The 22,503-nt window shown below is 43.6% G+C and overlaps 1 protein-coding gene across 2 annotated transcripts in view; it reads right to left on the reverse strand.

Annotated features, from left to right (window-relative positions):
- vwa3a (von Willebrand factor A domain containing 3A) overlaps nucleotides 1-14,156 on the reverse strand; it is a 35,831-nt gene extending 21,675 nt beyond the window's left edge. For both annotated transcript variants that reach the window (XM_041864302.2, XM_041864303.2), the window contains exons 1-16: nucleotides 13,871-14,156; nucleotides 10,704-10,839; nucleotides 10,153-10,280; nucleotides 9,724-9,804; nucleotides 9,428-9,482; nucleotides 9,114-9,215; nucleotides 8,088-8,194; nucleotides 6,354-6,485; nucleotides 5,768-5,876; nucleotides 5,575-5,637; nucleotides 5,316-5,450; nucleotides 5,060-5,198; nucleotides 3,710-3,813; nucleotides 2,577-2,657; nucleotides 2,217-2,311; nucleotides 1,540-1,659 (exon numbers count right to left, since the gene is read on the reverse strand). In XM_041864302.2, the coding sequence (XP_041720236.2) occupies nucleotides 1,540-1,659; nucleotides 2,217-2,311; nucleotides 2,577-2,657; nucleotides 3,710-3,813; nucleotides 5,060-5,198; nucleotides 5,316-5,450; nucleotides 5,575-5,637; nucleotides 5,768-5,876; nucleotides 6,354-6,485; nucleotides 8,088-8,194; nucleotides 9,114-9,215; nucleotides 9,428-9,482; nucleotides 9,724-9,804; nucleotides 10,153-10,280; nucleotides 10,704-10,826 (1,574 nt within the window). In that variant the 5' untranslated portion in view covers nucleotides 10,827-10,839; nucleotides 13,871-14,156. The remainder of the gene's footprint in view (nucleotides 1-1,539; nucleotides 1,660-2,216; nucleotides 2,312-2,576; nucleotides 2,658-3,709; nucleotides 3,814-5,059; nucleotides 5,199-5,315; nucleotides 5,451-5,574; nucleotides 5,638-5,767; nucleotides 5,877-6,353; nucleotides 6,486-8,087; nucleotides 8,195-9,113; nucleotides 9,216-9,427; nucleotides 9,483-9,723; nucleotides 9,805-10,152; nucleotides 10,281-10,703; nucleotides 10,840-13,870) is intronic.
- Between the last annotated feature and the right edge of the window lie 8,347 nt (nucleotides 14,157-22,503).

Consider the following 22,503-nt stretch of genomic DNA (forward strand, 5'->3'; position numbering starts at 1 on the left):
TCGATTGAATTTACCACAAGTGGACTCCAATCAAGTTGTAGAAACAGGATGCACCTGAGCTCAATTTTGAATCTCATAGCAAAGGGTCTGAATACTTATGTAAATAAAAAAACTGTTTTCGCTTTGTCATTATGGGGTATTGTGTGTAGATTGATGAGGAAAACATTTATTTAATCAATTTTAGAATAAGCATGTAACGTAACAAAATATGGAAAAAGTCAAGGGGTCTGAATACTTTCCGAAGGCACTTACTTACATTCTCCTGTTCTTCTAATTTCTATTTTCTTGTGTGTTTTTGTTCTACTTTACTTTATTTTATAGTACTACTGATATTGATTACTGCATCGTTGGAAAAGAGCTTGCAAGAGAGGCATTTCACTGTACTTGTGCACTTGACAATAAAACATGAAACTTAAATGTTGGTGATGCAATAAACAACCAACCATCCAACTCCATTGTAACCTTGTCAACTGACAATAACGAGATAGCAGATTAGGGATCACAACATGCAACAATGTACTCTGCAATGTACTGCACATACTACAGAAACATCATCCACATACAGTATATGCACTTAAATCCCAGTAACAACTCCATATTTCAATACCACATCCAATCTGCATTATAAATAGATTGAACTCCGACGATTATCTAAGGCCCCAGGCTTTTTATATCTCAATTTGAATGAGCAGGGCTATAATTTGGATTCTTATTCGAGTGAGTCATTTCACTCTATTAACCATCCCCATTAAGGATCAAGCAAATGTCTGTTAAAAACGTATGTGGTGAGGTGAGGTCACGGTCTGACAGGCAGGTAAATGTGCTAATGCAGGGGAACCTTTGACAGCCAAATCAATTAGATCTATTCTCATGCAGAACGTAACATATTTATATTTACATCATTTAGCAGACGCTCTTATCCAGAGCGACTTACAGGAGCAATTACGGTTAAGTGCCTTGCTTAAGGGCACATCGACAGATTTTTCACCTAGTCGGCTCGGGGATTAGAACCAGCGACCTTTCGGTTACTGGCACAACGCTCTTACCCACTAAGCTACCTGCCGCCCCTAAGTAACCAAATCACACTTGATTAAACTGGAGATTGGGGGAGTGGAGGTGAGAGAGTGTTGGAGAGACACTTAGATTTGTGTGTATTAGGTTTTTGTTGTGGAACTGTTAGATATTACTTGCTAGATATTGCTGCACTGTCGGAACTAGAAGCACAAGCATTTCGCTACACTCGCAATAGCATCTGCTAACCATGTGTATGTGACCAATACATTTGATTTGATTTGATTTATTTGAGTGTACAGGGTTGTTATGTGAAAGAGTTGTATTTTTTCCTTGATCTATTATCAAGGATTAGAACATGCAGCGCTTGTGTTGTGATTGGATTCATGTGAGCTCAATGTGCTATCAAATGGGGATTGTGCGTGTGTGTGTTTCTGCATCACCCAATTCCGCTCCAGCCATTCCCACGAGCCTGTCCTCCCCAATTAAGGTGCCACCAACCTCCTGTGGTGTGTGTGTGTGACCTACGCAATGATGTTGAAGCTGTGTTTGTTGGCCAGCTGCTCCTCCAGTAGCACCCTGAGGGAGTGCTGGATGTGGAGAGAGAAGCCAGAGATCATCATAGACATGTCTACCACAATCACCACCCTACAGAGAGACATAAAAAGAAAGACAGAGAGAGACAGAGAGAGAGAGAGAAAGAGAGGGAGAGGGACAGAGTGAGAGAGAGAAAGAGAGAGAGGGACAGAGAGAAAGAAAGAGAGAGACAGAGAGTGAGAGAGAGAGAGAGAGAGAAAAGAGAGAGAGAGAGAGAGAGAGAGAGAGAGAGAGAGAGAGAGAGAGAGATTGGTGGACCTTTGAAACTGCTTAATTTGAGCCAGTTTGCTACAGCAGGAAAATAATCCTGAAGCAACAGGAAATGTGAATTATTATGTAGATTATAATTAACTGACATTTTTTGTAGGGGTTGATAAATTTTTTGTTAGGGCAAATCAAGTCTGTCATTTTAAAGTGGACTTTTTAAACCTAAAATACACTACAAGTTTGCATTGCCTGCTGTACAGGAACATTTCTCAGCAACAAATTAAGATCCTACATCTGTATACTGTGACAGAAAATGACTGCCCCCGACACAGGCTAGAAAGATAATGGATATCATTATTTTGTGAGTGATAGCAGACTAATAGCTGTGTGTCCTACTGTACCTCTGTTCACACACTGTCCCCCAGATCTGTCTGCTCCCACTGCTCAGCCACTGCACCCTCCTCTCCAACACAGCCACAGCAGACATCAGCTGCTTCTGTAGGTGAGAAAGAGAGGGATGGAGAGATGGGTGAGAGAGACAGGGATGGAAGATAGAAAGAGAGGTTGGAAGGGGTGATGGGTGAGACAGATACAGGTGAAAGGTGAGCGAGAACATCATCACTATCAACACACCTAGTCTAGTAAGAAGAGAACTGGTTGAGGAGAGGAGAAAGGAGGGTTAGACTAATACTAATAATCAAATCAAAAGACAGACAAGACGTCATGTGCTTCTGACATCACATCCTGACTGGTGAACCCACCTGGTAGTGGTAGATTAAGGGCAGGTCCACATGGACGTTCTTCACCGTTCCATCATGCCACTCAAACTGCACCATGGCCTTCTGGGTGGGATCCAACATGGAGGGAGGAAGTACAGGACAAATACATTCATAAACATAATATTTTGTGACCAAATATTTTTTATTTCACAGCTAGAAAGGTACAAGAGACTAGAGACATATCTAGCCTGGTGGAAACAGTCTGATCTGACATGCTGTTTCACTTGTAACGAAACGTGAGTGCAGTGATCAGCCTGTTTGACCAGGCTAAGACATATCATACCCATCTCCCATCCTCCCACCTTGAGATAACCCCTCCCACATTGAGATAATCCCTCCCACCCTGAGATAAAATTAATGAAAAAGGACAGAACAGTTGTAAATACAAAGCTTACTGATAACCAAGAGTGACCGACGCAATTACTCTAAATGCTTTACCTCCAAGTCTTCCGCTGCCCAGACAGAATGAAAGATCACTGAGCTAGGAAGAGTAATTGATAAAGCAGCATTGATTAACTGATATAAGTTAATTACGCCCAGTCAAATAAGCATTGGGTTCCACTCCCCTGCACCACCTAAAGAGGTTTGTTCAAGGACCATATTAAGATTGACTGGAACATCAAAAGACAGGGAGATAAGAGAGAAAAGGAAAGAGGGAGAGAAAGAAAGAAAGAAAGAAAGAAAGAAAGACAGACAGACAGACAGACAGACAGACAGACAGAAAGAAAGAAAGAAAGAAAGAAAGAAAGAAAGAAAGAAAGAAAGAAAGAAAGAAAGAAAGAAAGACAGACAGACAGAAAGAAAGAAAGAAAGAAAGAAAGAAAGAAAGAAAGAAAGAAAGAAAGAAAGAAAGAAAGAAAGAAAGAAAGAAAGAAAGAAAGAAAGAAAGAAAGAAAGGGATAGAGGGATTGAAAGAGTGGTACATCATGTACTGTGACCTGGCCACAAAAAGATGAGACAGAAGAAAATGAGAGAAAGGACTGTGTGTGCAGAAGATAAAAAGAGCCAGACAGTGGTACCTCATGAACCATCGACTGTTAGGCCATTACAAGAGAAGGAGAAAAGAAAAAAGGCTACAAGGAGAGAAAGAAGAAAGAAGAGACAGACAGTGGTACCTCATGGACTGTTGAGCTGACGGTCTTGTTCAGGATAGGTACAAACCCCTCCAGTAGAGAATAGGCATTGGGAGACAGAACCTGGTACAGCCCCAGTCTCTTAGCTACAGGCAGAGAGAGAGGATTAGATAGACAGAACCTGGTACAGCCCCAGCCTCTTAGCTACAGGCAGAGAGAGAGGATTAGATAGACAGAACCTGGTACAGCCCCAGCCTCTTAGCTACAGGCAGAGAGAGAGGATTAGATAGACAGAACCTGGTACAGCCCCAGCCTCTTAGCTACAGGCAGAGAGAGAGGATTAGATAGACAGAACCTGGTACAGCCCCAGTCTCTTAGCTACAGGCAGAGAGAGAGGATTAGATAGACAGAACATGGTACAGCCCCAGTCTCTTAGCTACAGGCAGAGAGAGAGGATTAGATAGACAGAACATGGTACAGCCCCAGTCTCTTAGCTACAGGCAGAGAGAGAGGATTAGATAGACAGAACCTGGTACAGCCCCAGTCTCTTAGCTACAGGCAGAGAGAGAGGATTAGATAGACAGAACCTGGTACAGCCCCAGTCTCTTAGCTACAGGCAGAGAGGATTAGATAGACAGAACCTGGTACAGCCCCAGTCTCTTAGCTACAGGCAGAGAGAGAGGATTAGATAGACAGAACCTGGTACAGCCCCAGCCTCTTAGCTACAGGCAGAGAGGATTAGATAGACAGAACCTGGTACAGCCCCAGCCTCTTAGCTACAGGCAGAGAGGATTAGATAGACAGAACCTGGTACAGCCCCAGCCTCTTAGCTACAGGCAGAGAGGATTAGATAGACAGAACCTGGTACAGCCCCAGTCTCTTAGCTACAGGCAGAGAGAGAGGATTAGATAGACAGAACCTGGTACAGCCCCAGCCTCTTAGCTACAGGCAGAGAGGATTAGATAGACAGAACCTGGTACAGCCCCAGTCTCTTAGCTACAGGCAGAGAGAGAGGATTAGATAGACAGAACCTGGTACAGCCCCAGTCTCTTAGCTACAGGCAGAGAGAGAGGATTAGATAGACAGAACCTGGTACAGCCCCAGTCTCTTAGCTACAGGCAGAGAGAGAGGATTAGATAGTACATCAGACATCAGAGTTTAGGACAGAGGCTTCATTCCAGTTTCAATCTGAATCTATTCTTGTCATGGCCAATGGCTTTTGGAATCAATACTTGGTTGCCGCAGTTACTTTTAGAGCAGGATGAAGTTGACTTTAACACGGATCTATGGTCAGTTTTGCATTGTTCCTTTTTAATGGTTAAGGTTAGGATGAAAGTGTGTAAGCTGATTCTAGATCTGTGCCTATGTGTAACTTCTACCTAAAGCACCTACCTTTCAGTCCATGGTTCCTCAGCCAATCAGCCGAGGAGGTGGGCTGGACACCTGGGGGCTTGATGCTCAGGGGGGCATTGTGGTTGGGTGGACTGGGGAGCGAGGAAGAGAGTGATAGGCTGTCCAACTCTGTGGAAATCTGAGGGAGTACAATAAGAGGAAAGATTCACTAAAAGGTTTATGTAAGATGTTCAAGGAAAATGCTGTACACACAGACACAGACACAGGCACAGACGCACACACAGAGTCCATTCACCTTTTGTCCCACCACAGTGACAGTCATGTCCCCCAGTCGTCCCTGACGCAGGGCCTTAGTGTATCCCAGCAGCTCTCTGGCTGCCTTGATCTCTGTCCACAGCAGCTCCACGTCTGTACTGCTGTCCACTACACCCTGATCCACACACCACACACACACACACACACACCACACACACACAAACAGGAGGGAAAGTAATTTTTGACCACAATACACTAAAACACAAACCCAAATAGCACAGTCAGGACAGACAGGTTACCAGTGAAGCTGAGAAGATGTGGTGGCGTCCCCGTGTAACTTCAGCTAGTCTCTTTACAGTTGCCTGTTTGAGGTAGAGACACAGTGAATCGTTGACCAAACTTTTCACAGATTCAACATTTTAGTAAATCTGTCCCTTTATTAATAAAAACACACGATTGTTGGTGACATGAAAGTCCAACAGTTTGACTCACAATGGTAAGAGGGCTAATGCTACAGTAGGACACCACATGGATCGACAACGCCCTTCCCAAAATGCTTTGCTCTACGTAATCAAAGAGCGCATCTGAGGTCTGGTCAGGGCTAGAGAGAGGGAAGGAGAGGAAGGAGAGAAGTTAGAGAGGAGGAAGTACTATCATCAAACACAGGGGACTTGCTACTTGTTATATTGTAAGAATAATCCTGCTCTCTGATCGGTCGCTTTATAATGACATCGTCATAACCCCGGTCTCTGATTGGTCCCTTCAAAATGACATCATCATAACCCTGCTCTCTGATTGGTACCTTCACAGTGGCATCATAACCCCGCTATCTGATTGGTCCTTTCATCATAAGATCGTCATAACCCTGCTCTCTGATTAATCCCTTAATAATAACATAATCATAATGACATTGTCATACACCTGCTCTCTGATTGGTCATCCTAGCCCTGCTCTCTGATTAGTCAATTTATAATACATAATACAACTCAATGTGTAGATAGTGTACAACCCAATGCAGTTATTGCTGTACTTTCATTATCAGTCCCATTACATCACTGTCCTGTTCAAGTTGATTCACCTGGAGCCCAGGATGATGACCAGGGAGTCAAGCTGAGTGCAGCCCAGGCCATGGCCTCTTTTCAGGGCCTGGAGAAGGTTACAGCCCCCCCTGGCTCCCAGCTCATCCACCCAGCCATGAGCCTCCTGCAGTCTGGAGAGAGAACATGCCATAGAGACACAGTCTACTGTAAAAGGCAGCCTACACAGATCCACTGACAACGAGTCAGCTTATAGAAACTTGCAGTTTAGGTCTAGTTCAAGTTCATGTTCAATTACACCCACACAGCAGTCAATACAAACTGAAATCCATGAGCATACAAATATCATAGGTCTATCTAAAACATATTTATAAATGGATTAAATGATTGGAAGACATATATACTTACAACAATAAGAACAACACAAACTAGCATTAAGTGTGTATACGGACGTTTCACACAGAACTTATTTTTATTTGATCTATTTTTATTCTAACCCATACTTCAAACCCAACACTGTAGGTATATTACACCCTACAGTGGTAGATCAGCTGTATGTTGTGCTATTTCATTGAGGAAACATGAGTGTATTACTGTAACTGAAAATATGGGCGTCCCCCAAACTATACACAGTTTATGTTTTAATAAACGAATGTAGGAATGTTTTTTTAAAGCACAGATACACTTAACTGTAGGAATGAGTGATGATCTATGATGGTATTAAACGATGGAACACTTAACATTTATTTACACTAATAGATACTGAAGTGTTCAGTATGAAAACACATTGTGTTTGTATTCTTTGGCATTGGTGTTGAATACAGCCAGTCAGTCGCCACAGAACAGTGCACAGTAGCTCTCACTGTCCCTCACTCTTCCCTGTGTGTGTCTTCCTCTCCTAACACAGGCACAAAGTGTTCTCGCATGTACCCACGCATTCCCAAATGACTCATCTAAAATAACACAAGAGGCATAAGAGGCATACTAAAATAGACATTATACCCTAATGAAAATAAACGCAGGAGCGAGCTGAAATAAACAGTGGGCGCTGTGCTGCGTCAGGGCTGTGAGACTGCAGGGACACACACACACCAAGGCCGTGAGACAGTCCTCCAGGCCTCTCCCTTTCAGTACCATGCTGTTACATCAACATCCAGACTCCTCTGGTATCATCATGGAACTTGACCTAAAGTGACTGGGCAGCTTTTTAAGGATACTATAGCAATATCTGAAAAATAATAGTATTTTATCCCACCAAAACACTTGAGGGATACGTGTCAGCTATAATATCCTCTCAATTGTGAACAACTGGAATTCTAGAGTGGACTATTTTGTGGTCGAAAATAATATGCCCGTCACCCCTCTGGGTTAAAGGTGCAATCTGTAGTTTCATTTCTGGTTAAAGAAAACTACTTTGCAGGGCTGACGGGGTACCAAAATGCATAGCTGCGGGAAGTAGTTTGGGGGGGCTGAAAAAACGTTTTGCCCACGCTGCAGACGGATATATCGGTCTGCTAATACAGGACTATTAAAGGCCCAGTGCACTTCCTTTGTGATTTTTTAAAAATTATATATATATAAAAATATTCTGATTTTTCAGGGGGAGCACCCCTACTTCCCGCAGCTATGCCTAAACGGTGTGTGTGTGTGTATGTGTGTTTGAGCATGGATTATTTCAGCATTTAGTCTTTTGGCCACAGGGGGCAAAAAGGTTACGGGATACACCTTTAAAGCACAATATTATGACCTTGATGACCTCTCTTAGGACTTCTCACCTGAAGGGGTTGACATCTCTGGGGCCGTCCCAAAGGCTGCTGGTCTCAGTACCACAGGACATCAGGTACAGCTGACGCTTACAGCTGAGCTGCTCTTCTATCAGAGACTGACACACACACACACAAACATACATACATAAACACACACACCTTCAATGCTTGCTGAGAGACAAAGCCCATAGTAAACATATTGTTTACACATATTGTATTAATGAAGTAAATGATGAGGTGAAACCATGGGTTTAAATGTCTATCTATCTCACCAGTAAATGATGAGGTGAAACCAGGGGTTTAAATGTCTATCTATCTCACCAGTAAATGATGAGGTGAAACCAGGGGTTTAAATGTCTATCTATCGCACCAGTAAATGATGAGGTGAAACCAGGGGTTTAAATGTATATATATCTCACCAGTAAATGATGATGTGAAACCAGGGGTTAAATGTATATTTATCAAACCCTGGATTGCTGATGAAATATATTGGCCATTGAGAGGCTTTGAAGCCACCGGTTGGCCATATTAGCACTCCCTATTAGGAGCAGTCCTCCATAGGAATGAGTGGAATTCTACAGTATTTCAATAAAATGTTTCAAGGACAAAATGACATGTATTTAAGTATGTTTTTGTTGTATTTAAGTATGTTTTGTTGAAGTGAGGACAGTAATATTAGTATTCTCTAAAGAAAGACTTTAAGGACATTTTTTTAATAGAATTATTCATTTTCTATTTGTATGTTTAGCTCACATAATATCATTTAAAAGTATGCATTAAAGTGTCTGTAATAGAAAAAAACATGTTAAAAAACGAATCTAGACATTAATAAAAGCATTTCTATAGCTTCCAAAATCTTTTTTACAACGGAGGAGGAGTACCAAGATGGCTGTGCGGTAGCTTCATTACAGCGCCCCCGGTCAGTCATCTAGGGTTTATAAACATCACTGGGTGAAACCAGGGGTCTAAATGTATATATATCTCACCAGTAAATGATGAGGTGAAACCAGTGGTTTAAATGTCTATCTATCTTACCAGGAGGTTCCTCTGTAGATCTGGCAGTCTGTCCTTGGTGCAGTTAACATCTGAGGTGTCAACTATGACCCCTACTCTGGACCCCTTCACCAGCCCAAACACCTGCCACACACACAGGGGAATGGTACAGTTATACAGTCACTCTGGACACTTTAGTTTGTATAGCAATAGTTATATACTGTATATTATGATGATGGTGATGGTGATGATGAAGAAGAAGAAGAAGAAGAAGAAGAAGAAGAAGAAGAAGAAGAAGAAGAAGAAGAAGAAGAAGAAGAAGAAGAAGAAGAAGAAGAAGATCTACTATGCCATACCTTCATACTTCCTTGGTTCAGCCATCTTATCCTGCCATGGTACAGCTCAGTGGCCCTGTAGAGTCCAAACAACAAATTCATTATCACAAACAGTGGCAGTCACGGTTGCAGCTATGTGAGTGTGGGTGACAGCACATGTTTTGTGTGTGTGTGCGCGTGCATGCTTGCATGCCTGCGTGGGTGCATGCCAGTGTGTGTATGTGTGCCTATGCGTGCGTGGCACCACATGCCAGTGTGTGTGTGTGTGAGTTTGCACGCATTTGTGTGTGTGTGTGTGCTAAGAGAGGAGTACTCACTGGTACAGCTGGAAGTCAAAGTGAGTGAGTGCTGCAGCAGTGATCTCCAGCTGTCTGCTGAGGCCTCTGTCCTCCCCAGCCCTGCCACCAACAGAGAGAGGTCAGAGTAGGGGACAAGGGCAACTGCTATTAGGTCATACGTGGCTGTTCAGGCAGCCTTGCTCAGACAATAACTGCCCAGATGGGCTAAGTTGGATGGAGGCTGATAGGGCATGCATTTGTAACATGGAACGAGCTAGGGGTGCTAGGGACCTGGGCACGTATTCACAAAGCGCCTCAGTGTAAAAGTGCTGATCTAGTATCAGGTCCCTGCTCTTTTTCATTATGATTTAAAAGTCAAAACGGATCCTAGATCAGCAGTCCTACTCTGATACTCTTTGTGAATATGGGCCCAGATATGTAAAGCTGGCCCCAGTCACACACACTTACCTGATCTTGGTGGTCCCGTGTGAGAGGAGTGTTGAGAGGGAGAGGCCGGAGCTGTGGAGACTGTGGGTCAGGAGCCAATCAGAGGAGCTCTTCCACTCTGCAGTCTGACCCTGTGACCTCTGGAGAATCTGGGTTACAGAGAGGAGCACAGACAGTAAGGTACAGTACAGATATACTCTGAGGCTCAGTACTACAGACATAAAGTAAGCCTTAGTACTATATACATATAAAATGTAAAGGGATACAGACAAACATGCAGACATAAGGTAGGCCTATAGCACAGACAGCATTACAGACAGACAGGGGCAATATGGACTAAAACACAGACTGCGACGACACAGGCAGTAATAACATGGAGAAAGAACAAGAGACACAAACAAGATTTACCCTATTACACTGTTGATTTAGCATCTGAATGATTATGCAATAGACACAAACAAACTACACATCAGTTCAATTCTATGCTTTCAGTGGAAGACTGAACACTATTTATCCAGGTTTATCTCATGGATATTAAATGTATTTTTTAAGAGAGAACTTGACCAGCTCACCAGTAAGTCCTGTTTTTGGTTGACATGGGTGACCAGTAGACCATCGTCTCTGTGAGGGGCAGACAGAGACACATCTTCCCAGGGAGGGCAGTCATCTCTGAGGGAAGTACTGCCCGCTTCCATCACACCTGTTCACCTATGAAAACCCAATAAAAACCCACTATAAAACCCACTCCAACCTTCATTCAGAATAGCAATATTGTGCATTATGCAACCCTTGGTAAAAGTGTGCAACCTTCTGCAACACCTTTGCAGTGTGCAACATCCTCATAGGCCGGGGGCTTATTAACATGGATAAATTGGGCATCACCTCTGATCTAATGACATACAACACAGTATGACACTCTTGACTTCTTCTTCTAAAAGAGTTACTCAAAGGCATCTGTAAGACAAGCCAAAGTAACTAGCATCCTCTTTGCGCAACCCTTATGAAAGGGCAGAAGCCAGCAGCTCCCTGTAGTGTAGGCCTAGAGGAACAGTTGGAGCCATTCAGAGTAGTAAGTAGAGTTTGTAGTGAGACACAGTTCAGACAGAAGCAGTAACCCCGTGAGCTCTGTGGCCACGGGGGAATAACAAAACAGCAGCACAGCACTGTCACAGACTGACTGGGGCTTCAGTGTGATCAATACCCATTGAATGATCTTAGCCATGCAGCCATCTGTCAGACACCTGTCCACCAGAGGAGGCTGGTGGGAGGAGCTATAAAAGGACGGGCACATTGTAATGACTGGACTGGAACTGATGGACCAGAGTCAAACATACGGTTTCCTTATGTTTGTGTTTGATACCGTTACATTTACTCCATTCCTGCCATTACAATGAGCCCGTCCTCCAATAGCTCCTCCCACCAGCCTCCTCTGCTGTACACAGACTTTACAGGAGAGGATAAGAAGGGAGGGAAGGTAGTGCCTTCAGATTTCTATCACCTGAAGCGTTTAAAAAAAAAAATAATTGACAGACATAGGTTCAATTATTTGAATTCCATTTCGTTCGTTTTTTTTCTGTGAGCTCAATGCGCACATCGCACAGATTCTCTAGAGATAAATCAGATCCACCTGAACCTTGCGAAGTAGTAGGGAGTAATAGGCCAATATTCTACCTAGTTTAACCCATAAAATGTGGTAATTAACTACAATGACCATAATCCATTGCACATCTACTTGTCCGGTCTGTGTTTCTTTTACACCTGCTACTGAAGCGAGAAGAATGCGTGATGGTGAGGTGATATAGAGAGCAGCTGTTGCTTCGTGAGGTATCTCTACCTGAAAATACATGATCTAAGTGATTGATAGTTGGTATTCAGCAGTCATAAAAGTCTGCCTTATTTACTTTGAAGAACTACTAAAATAGTGATTTTGTCAGACAGCACAATCAGCAGCTCTATAGAGATTAGATGACTTGGAATGAAATAATAAAGTCATCAAATAAAACAAATGTAATATACACAACAACTAAAATATTTTATTAAAGTTAAGTAATGTGAATAAATTATGGTTAATAAGTGACAAGCAGTAATGGGCAGTCACTACCATCATGGGACTTGTATTAATTGTTTTATTCTGTGTTGTTACAGCACTCAACCCACATAATGCACAATGCATTTAATGTTGAAAAAATAATCTAAACCGAAATCAAAACAGTGATTATTTTTTTAGAATCGAACCGAAACCGAACCGACCTCAAAAAGCACTAATCATAAAGCACTAATCCCTCAGCACTACTTGTCGAGTTTGTGCATGTGTTTACATGGTTCTGTGCATGTGTTTACATGGTTCTGTGCATGTGTTTACATGGTTCTGTGCATGTGTTTACATGGTTCTGTGCATGTGTTTACATGGTTCTGTGCATGTGTTTACATAGTTCTGTGCATGTGTTTACATGGTTCTGTGCATGTGTTTACATGGTTCTGTGCATGCTTCAGGTGATAGAAATCTCATGGCACTGCCAGTGCTTTGAAAAATGTATGTATACAGAACAAAAAAATTAACGCAACACATAAAGTGTTGGTCCCGTGTTTCATGAGCTGAAATAAAAGATCCACGAAATGTTCCATACGCAGAAAAAGCTTATTTCTCACACATTTTGTGCACACATTTGTTTACATCCCTGTTAGTGAGCATTTCTCCTTTGCCAAGATAATCCATCCCCCTGACAGGTGTGGCATATCAAGAAGTTGATTAAACAGCATGATCATTACACAGGTGCACCTTGTGCTGGAGACAATAAAAGGCCACTCTAAAATGTGCAGTTTTGCCACACAACACAATGCCACAGATGTCTCAAGTTTTGAGGGAGCGTGCAATTGGCATGCTGACTGCAGGAATGTCCAACAGAGCTGTCGCCAGAGAATGTAATGTTCATTTCTCTACAATAAGCCACCTAGAGAATTTGGCAGTACGTCCAACCGGCCTCACAACCGCAGACCACGTGCAACCACGCCAGCCCAGGACCTCCATATCCAGCTTCTTCACCTGTGGGATCGTCTGAGACCGGCCACCCGGACAGCTGATGAAACTGAGGAGTATTTCTGTCTGTAATAAAGCCCTTTTGTGGGGAAAAGCTCATTCTGATTGGCAGGGCCTGGCTCCCCAGTGGGTGGGCCTGGCTCACAAGTGGGTGGGCCTATTCCCTCACAGGCCCACCCATGGCTGTGCCCAATCATGTGAAATCCATAGATTAGGGCCTAATGACTTTTTCAATTGACTGATTTCCTTATATGAACTGTAACTCAGTAAAATCATTGAAATTGTTGCATATATTTTTGTTCAGTATAGTTATACTTTCCTGTGGGTATATTGTCTCACATTCCTACCGCCAAAACGACCAACTGCACAGACAACCGTTAAAGTAGTTTAAAATATAATTGTATTCAACATTCTGGCTTGTAGAGGTCGTGAGAGGAATCTTTGGTTCAAATTCTTATTTCTGCCCGACGTAGAATTCTACTCAATTCAACGTTGGGTTTCCAGGCAAATCATTATCATAATCCCAGGATGGCCCTTTTTTTAAACCTCATTGGTTTAAGGCATCATATTCTTTGAAGAAGAATACTATAGGGTTTTGAAAATTTGCGATTAAATTAGATCATATCTGAATTAGATAGGATGCAGCAGAGTTTCAGAATCTTATAATTTGTAAACTGATACAATTTCACTGGCGCGTTCTACCTTTGCTTGCAAAGTGGTCGACCGATGGACAATCAGAGCGACTTCTTTCTCTAGACATTCTGAAGGCGCAAAACTGTTTATGCAATCATCGTTTTTTCCCCAAGACTTCATAAATCGTATATAAACTTGTACAGATATATTGACGGTGCTTCGCTGAGAGTTTTCCTGTGGAAAGAGGAGGCTGAGACAGTCGTAACCTCCACTCTTCAATGTTTCTCATCTCCAAGGTGACCGAGCAACTTCGGATCTGTGCGCGTGAGTGCGCATGTTTGAAAGAGAGCACATAAAGACGTACAGGCAGGTAAAGGCATGGAACATAAGACACCTGTAACTGTATTGACAGGAAAATGTTTTATAGATTTCACATCTGAATCAAAAACGTCATATTTCATTTATGAATAACTTTTTACCTGTAGGGTAGGCCTAGGCAGGCCTAATAACACTGTTCTCAGCCTGGTCTCATAGACTAGATGTAACATAGTAAATGTCAATCCGGGACACTAAAATTAGTATGATATGTTAAGTTTAGTAGTGTTAAATAAGACAGATGGTTACTTAAGGCAAAAACGAATGTAGGGTGGTTGGTCAGGATGGGTGTATAACGCAAACGTCTAGCAACCCAAAGAGAACTTTAGCATTTTAGCTAATTAGCAACTTTTCAACTACTTACTACTTTTTAGCTATTTTGCAACTACTTCCTCTAACCATAACCCTTTTAGCTAACCCTAACTTTAACCCTTTTTTAACCTAACTCCTAAACTTAACCCTAACCCCTAGCTCTAGCTAACTTTAGCCAGCTACCTAACGTTAGCCATCTAGCTAGAAATCATAACATATCATACCTTTAGCAAATTTGTAACATATTGTACATTTTGCAAATTCGTAACATACAGTATAATACTAATTGTAATTCGTAATATACCATACGAAATGGGTGATGGACATCCACAAATTAATACATACCATATGAAACGTAACATATCATACTAAATGGAGTGTCTCCAATTAACATACAGAATAATACAAAAGGCTCTGAGACCAGGTTGCTGTGCTTGGCAGGCATGATCTATTCTGATGGGCTTCCACTAAGATGTATAGGCCCAGAGGGTTCCTATAGCCTACGTTTTCCCCATCCCCTCTAGTAGGCCTATTGGTATTTTTCATAAAAGTCCATAACCCTGTCATTGTGCACAATTATTGCATTAAATATAATATACTCTTATTTCCACAGGGTGCTTGCTATGCATTGTACCAAGTGAACATAGGCTACAGCTTCCTGCCAAATTCACTAAAGTGACCTCTCTCCTCACTGCTGCTTGGAGAAGGAGAGACTGCTGCATTCTGGCTGGTATTATCTGCTCAGGTGAACTAAATCGAGTTGGAAGGCCATCAAATGAGCAGATGGGCACCACGTTTCCATCTAAGTGCACTTGGCAGCACTGACACAGTAATCTATCACAGTCAACAAACGTGAAAGCCATACTGCATAAAAAGCATGCATTTAGCAAGAAAAAACATTGTAGCCTTTCAATTGCAACCTTTGAAAATGAAATGTTTCCATATACAATATTATTTCCTGTGTGATTGTGTTCCTACACCCACTTAACGTATGCCCCTATACATCAGCACCTGTCAGTGTGTAGACTACAACACCTACAGAGATTATGTCAGCACCTGTCAGTGTGTAGACTACAACACCTACAGAGATGATGTCAGCATCTGTCAGTGTGTAGACTACAACACCTACAGAGATGATGTCAGCACCTGTCAGTGTGTAGACTACAACACCTACAGAGATGATGTCAGCACCTGTCAGTGTGTAGACTACAACACCTACAGAGATGCTGTCAGCACCTGTCAGTGTGTAGACTACAACACCTACAGAGACGATGTCAGCACCTGTCAGTGTGTAGACTACAACACCTACAGAGATGATGTCAGCACCTGTCAGTGTGTAGACTACAACACCTACAGAGACGATGTCAGCACCTGTCAGTGTGTAGACTACAACACCTACAGAGACGATGTCAGCACCTGTCAGTGTGTAGACTACAACGCCTACAGAGATGATGTCAGCACCTGTCAGTGTGTAGACTACAACGCCTACAGAGACGATGTCAGCACCTGTCAGTGTGTAGACTACAACGCCTACAGAGATGATGTCAGCACCTGTCAGTGTGTAGACTACAACACCTACAGAGATGATGTCAGCACCTGTCAGTGTGTAGACTACAACACCTACAGAGATGATGTCAGCACCTGTCAGTGTGTAGACTACAACACCTACAGAGATGATGTCAGCACCTGTCAGTGTGTAGACTACAACACCTACAGAGATGATGTCAGCTCCTGTCAGTGTGTAGACTACAACACCTACAGAGATGATGTCAGCACCTGTCAGTGTGTAGACTACAACACCTACAGAGATGCTGTCAGCACCTGTCAGTGTGTAGACTACAACACCTACAGAGATTATGTCAGCACCTGTCAGTGTGTAGACTACAACACCTACAGAGATGATGTCAGCACCTGTCAGTGTGTAGACTACAACACCTACAGAGATGCTGTCAGCACCTGTCAGTGTGTAGACTACAACACCTACAGAGATTATGTCAGCACCTGTCAGTGTGTAGACTACAACACCTACAGAGATGATGTCAGCACCTGTCAGTGTGTAGACTACAACACCTACAGAGATGATGCTGACGGTGGTCGGGAGAGGTTGTGTTTTCTCTAGCAGGAGGTAAGCTTGGCTTCTTATATGGTGTTGAGTAAAGCTTAAACCATGTATTTAGATTGTAGGTAGGTATTGTAGTTAGGTATTATAGGTAGTTTACTTAGGTAGTTATTGTAGGTTATTGTAGGTTATTGTAGGTAATTATTGTAGGTAAGTATTGTATTCGGCGGACCCCGGCGAAGCACGAGGCTAGCTAACCCACTACTTGGACCAACAAAGCTAGCTAGCTAGCGGGTAGCTACTGGTAACTTTTAGCAACTGTGGTTAGTTGTTTCCAATGTTATTTCACGCTTAAGAGTACCTGTAATTGAGCCAGCTAGCTACCTACCATTCAGCTGTTTTTCTAACCTCATTATCCGAGGCATTAACGTTAGGTGGTTGGTAGCTGCTGTACTTAATTACAGCTACTGATTGCAGTCTGCCACCCAGACAGCTGGCGTCGGGTAAGTTTGGCTTTATACATAGCTTGGGCTTTGTCGAGTAAGGCTTAAACTGTGTATTTAGATTGTAGTTAGGTATTATAGGTAGGCATCGTGGGCTGTATATTACTAGGTATTATAGGTAGGCATCGTGGGCTGTTGTGGGTAGTTGTTGTATGTAGTTATTGTAGGTTACTTTTGTATTCGGCGGTGCCGGGTGTAGCACGAAGCTAGCTAGCTAACTCACCTCCTGGACTAGTTGGAGTAGCTATTAGCAACGGTAGCAACTAAATACAATATCCTTTTAGCCAGCTACATTCGTTCGCAGCGACGCCGTTTTTCAAACAAAGTCAACACAGCAGCCATTGCTAGCTAGCCAACACTACCAGCTAGCTGTACTGTGGTAGCTAAATACAATATCTTTGTGCTAGCTAGCCAACGTTTAATTATTGCTGCGTTATGAAAGAACTAGACACGGACACGAATTATCTGTTTAGTGTGTTAACACACTATTGGTAGTTTGTTGTAACCAAGTATTGGTGCTAAACTGTGTGTTATTGGATGCTAGCATGCTAGTTAGCTATGGCGTCATAGTTAGCTAGCTGAATAAAGTAAGTTGAGTCTATTCCTTGAAACATTGAACCGCTGTAGTTTACAACAATTCTAATTTCTAAAGTGGAAGTTGGGAGAGTTTTATTCGGGTGGTTCAGTGAAACAATTATAGTTTCTGAGGTGGAAGTTGGGAGAGTTATATTTTTTTGGTAAGGGAGGCCCTGCTCTCTCCTTTCCCAGATGTTTAGTTCATTTCATTCCGATCTCCTCTGCATTATTGTAGCCATCTGCTACAGCCTGTCAACTATGCCTCTGCCTATCCCTGTTCTCTCCTCTCCGCACAGGCTACACAAACGCCTCACACCGCGTGGCTGCTGCCTCTCTAACCTGGTGGTCCCTGCACGCACCACACACCTGGAGTTCCAGGTCTCAGGCAGCCTCTGGAACTGCCGTTCTGCTGCCATCAAGGCTGACTTCATCCCAGCCTATGCTACCCTCCAGTCCCTCGACTTCCTGGCGCTGACGGAAACATGGATTACCACTGAAAACACTGCTACTCCTACTGCTCTCTCCTCGTCTGACCATGTGTTCTCGCATACCCCGAGAGCATCTGGTCAGAGGGGTGGTGGCACAGGAATCCTCATCTCCTCATTTGAATTCCACGCTGTCACAGTCACTAGCCCATTTAAGCTTAATATCCTTGTCATCTATCGCCCTCCAGGTTCCCTTGGAGAGTTCATCAATGAGCTTGACGCCTTGATAAGTTCCTTTCCTGAGGATGGCTCACCCTTCACAGTTTTGGGGGATTTCAACCTCCCTACGTCTACATTTGACTCATTTCTCTCTGCCTCCTTCTTTCCACTCCTCTCCTCTTTTGACCTCACCCTCTCACCGTCCCCCCCTACTCACAAGGCAGGCAATACGCTTGACTTCATCTTTACTAGATGTTGCTCTTCTACTAATCTCACTGCAACTCCCCTCCATGTCTCCGACCACTACTTTGTATCCTTTTCTCTCTCGCTCTCCTCCAACACTACTCACTCTGCCCCTACACAGATGGTAACGCGCCGCCGCAACCTTCGCTCTCTCTCTCCCACTACTCTCTCCTCTTCCATCCTATCATCTCTTCCCTCTGCTCAATCCTTCTCCCTCCTATCTCCTGATTCTGTCTCCTCAACCCTCCTCTCCTCCCTTTCTGCATCCTTTGACTCCCTGTGTCCCCTATCCTCCCGGCCGGCTCGGTCCTCCCCTCCAGCTCCGTGGCTTGATGACTCATTGCGAGCTCACAGAACAGAGCTCCGGGCAGCTGAGCGGAAATGGAAGAAAACTAAACTCCCTGCCGACCTGGCATCATTTCACTCCCTCCTCTCTACATTTTCTTCATCTGTTTCTGCTGCTAAGGCCACTTTCTACCACTCTAAATTCCAAGCATCTGCCTCTAACCCTAGGAAGCTCTTTGCCACATTCTCCTCACTGCTGAATCCTCCCCCCTCCTCCCTCTCTGTGGATGACTTCGTCAACCACTTTGAAAAGAAGGTTGACGACATCCGATCCTCGTTTGTTAAGTCTAATGACACTGCTGGTCCTGCTCACACTGCCCTACCCTATGCTTTGACTTCTTTCTCCCTCTCTCTCCAGATAAAATCTTGCGACTAGTGACTGCAGGCCGCCCAACAACCTGCCCGCTTGACCCCATCCCCTCCTCTCTTCTCCAGACCATCTCCGGTGACCTTCTCCCCTACCTCACCTCGCTGATCAACTCATCCTTGACCGCTGGCTATGTCCCTTCCGTCTTCAAGAGAGCGAGAGTTGCACCCCTTCTCAAAAAACCAACACTCGATCCCACTGATGTCAACAACTACAGACCAGTATCCCTTCTTTCTTTTCTTTCCAAAACTATTGAGCGTGCCGTCTTTAGCCAACTCTCTTGCTATCTCTCTCTCAGAATGACCTTCTTGATCCAAACCAGTCAGGTTTCAGGACTGGTCATTCAACTGAGACTGCTCTTCTCTGTGTCACGGAGGCTCTCCGCACTGCCAAAGCTAACTCTCTCTCCTCTGCTCTTGTCCTTCTAGACCTGTCTGCTGCCTTTGATACTGTGAACCATCAGATCCTCCTCTCCACCCTCTCCGAGCTGGGCATCTCCGGCGCGGCTCACTCCTGGATTGCGTCCTACCTGACCGGTCGCTCCTACCAAGTGGCGTGGCGAGAAGCTGTCTCCGCACCACGTGCTCTCACCACTGGTGTCCCCCAGGGCTCAGTTCTAGGCCCTCTCCTTTTCTCCCTATACACCAAGTTACTTGGCTCTGTCATATCCTCACATGGCCTCTCCTATCATTGCTACGCTGACGATACACAACTAATCTTCTCCTTTCCCCCTTCTGATAACCAGGTGGCGAATCGCATCTCTGCATGTCTGGCAGACATATCAGTATGGATGACGGATCACCACCTCAAGCTGAACCCTGGCAAGACAGAGCTGCTCTTCCTCCCGGGGAAGGACTGCCCGTTCCATGATCTCGCCATCACGGTTGACAACTCCGTTGTGTCCTCCTCCCAGAGTGCGAAGAGCCTTGGCGTGACCCTGGACAACACCCTGTCGTTCTCCGCTAACATCAAGGCGGTGACCCGATCCTGCAGGTTCATGCTCTACAACATTCGGAGAGTACGACCCTGCCGACAGGAAGCGGCACAGGTCCTAATCCAGGCACTTGTCATCTCCCGTCTGGATTACTGCAACTCGCTGTTGGCTGGGCTCCCTGCCTGTGCCATTAAACCCCTACAACTCATCCAGAATGCCGCAGCCCGTCTGGTGTTCAACCTTCCCAAGTTCTCTCACGTCACCCCCCTCCTCCGCACACTCCACTGGATTCCAGTTGAAGCTCGCATCCGTTACAAGACCATGGTGCTTGCCTATGGAGCAGTGAGGGGAACGGCACCTCCGTACCTTCAGGCTCTGATCAGTCCCTACACCCAAACGAGGGCATTGTGTTCATCCACCTCTGGCCTGCTGGCTCCCCTTCCTCTGCGGAAGCATAGTTCCCGCTCAGCCCAGTCAAAACTGTTCGCTGCTCTGGCACCCCAATGGTGGAACAAGCTCACTCACGACGCCAGGACAGCGGAGTCACTCACCACCTTCCGGAGACATTTGAAACCCCACCTCTTTAAGGAATACCTGGGATAGGATAAAGTAATCCTTCTATACCCCCCAAAAAAAAATAAAAAAAATTGTAAAGTGGTTAACCCACTGGCTATAGGGTGAATGCACCAATTTGTAAGTCGCTCTGGATAAGAGCGTCTGCTAAATGACGTAAATGTAAATGTAAATGTCAGCACCTGTCAGTGTGTAGACTACAACACCTACAGAGATGATGTCAGCACCTGTCAGTGTGTAGACTACAACACCTACAGAGTAGTGCGGAGCAATTAACCGACATTTTGGTCATTAATAAGAATATATGCAGACACTTTTAAAGCAACTTAGTCATGCATGCATACATTTCACGTAGGGCAGACCACAGCAGGAATTGGACCCACGACCCTTGGTGTTGAAAGCACCATGCTCTACCGACTGAGCCACACAGGATATGTATGTATCAATGTACCTACATACATTAACCTCTATCTAGCTCTATAATGTCATATTAATGATGTGCTTAGGCTATATATGTGTTATTAATGGTTTATATTATAGAGTTAGGCATAATGTAAAAATGTTACCTTTATGTAGACAAATGTAGAGTATGTAGGAATTAAAACAGTCAGTTCATGAAATCCTTAAGCAGAGGATTTATTTTGGTTATTTTGCTCAATAACATAAGTACAGGTGATAAAAAGGGGTTCCTTGTCCATAAACCACAAATCAACAGAAGAATACAAATAAAACAATTTTCTGTAAAGTTAAAATCCAAAAATACATGAACAATTATAACCTGTGATATTTCCCAGACATACACCACAAAAAAACATACATTGGCGATTATTACAATAATTCCCCAGCATTTCCGCAGAGAAATGCCAAATAATGTACAAAATCGACATCCTTGGAATAAGTCCCCAACAAACAGGCTGCTTGTAGGACTTGAGAGTGCTTCATCGTTAAAGACTCCACATTTTAGTCCCATTGAGGAGTCAGTTGTTTGTCCAGTGAACATCTCTCTCCTTGATAACCTCAGTGTGGTCTGCTAACAAAACTATACAGACAAGATGCAGGTTGTTTCCATCATCAAAGCAATGTACCATTTTGATTTATATAGGCCTATAGGTTTGTGTGTGTGTGTGTGTGTGTGTGTGTGTGTGTGTGTGTGTGTGAGAGTGGGTATAAGTAAGACAACAGACAATATGAAGGGACTGTGTAGATGATATGGCTTGTTGAACATTTCATCAGTAGAATGAATCATCACTCATCATAGAAGTCAGCTATTCTTCCACAGTTCTCTTAGCTCTCTATAAATTATACATATTTATTATAATAATAATAATTTGATGGGTGTTTATATTTGTCCTATTTCAAACATGTACAAGTGTGTATTAATACGCATGTGTAAATTGGAAATGTGTTTTTTGTATATCCCCTCTCCCTGAGACACTCAGAGAGTGGGGTCACAGACAGATTTTGATTACAGATCCATAACATGTTCTTGGTGATTGGGTATCCTAATATGATCACAGGTTGTGCTCCTACTTAAAATGTAACATTATGTGGAGAAAAATAGGCTATAGATTCATCAATATGAAAAAGGACCCATCATTATTATGTGTGCATGGTGTCGCTTCAGGCCAATCTGATTGCAGGGTTTCAATTTGATTACGTTCTAACTGAGCTCTTAATTAATCAAGCTTAATTAATTGAGCTCTTAATTGCGATTGAGTGGTCAATTTAAGATTAGCTCTTTGTTCAATTCATCACCACACGTCAAGTTCGC

Source organism: Coregonus clupeaformis, chromosome 35 (genome assembly GCF_020615455.1).
Source record: "Coregonus clupeaformis isolate EN_2021a chromosome 35, ASM2061545v1, whole genome shotgun sequence".
Lineage (NCBI taxonomy): Eukaryota > Metazoa > Chordata > Actinopteri > Salmoniformes > Salmonidae > Coregonus > Coregonus clupeaformis.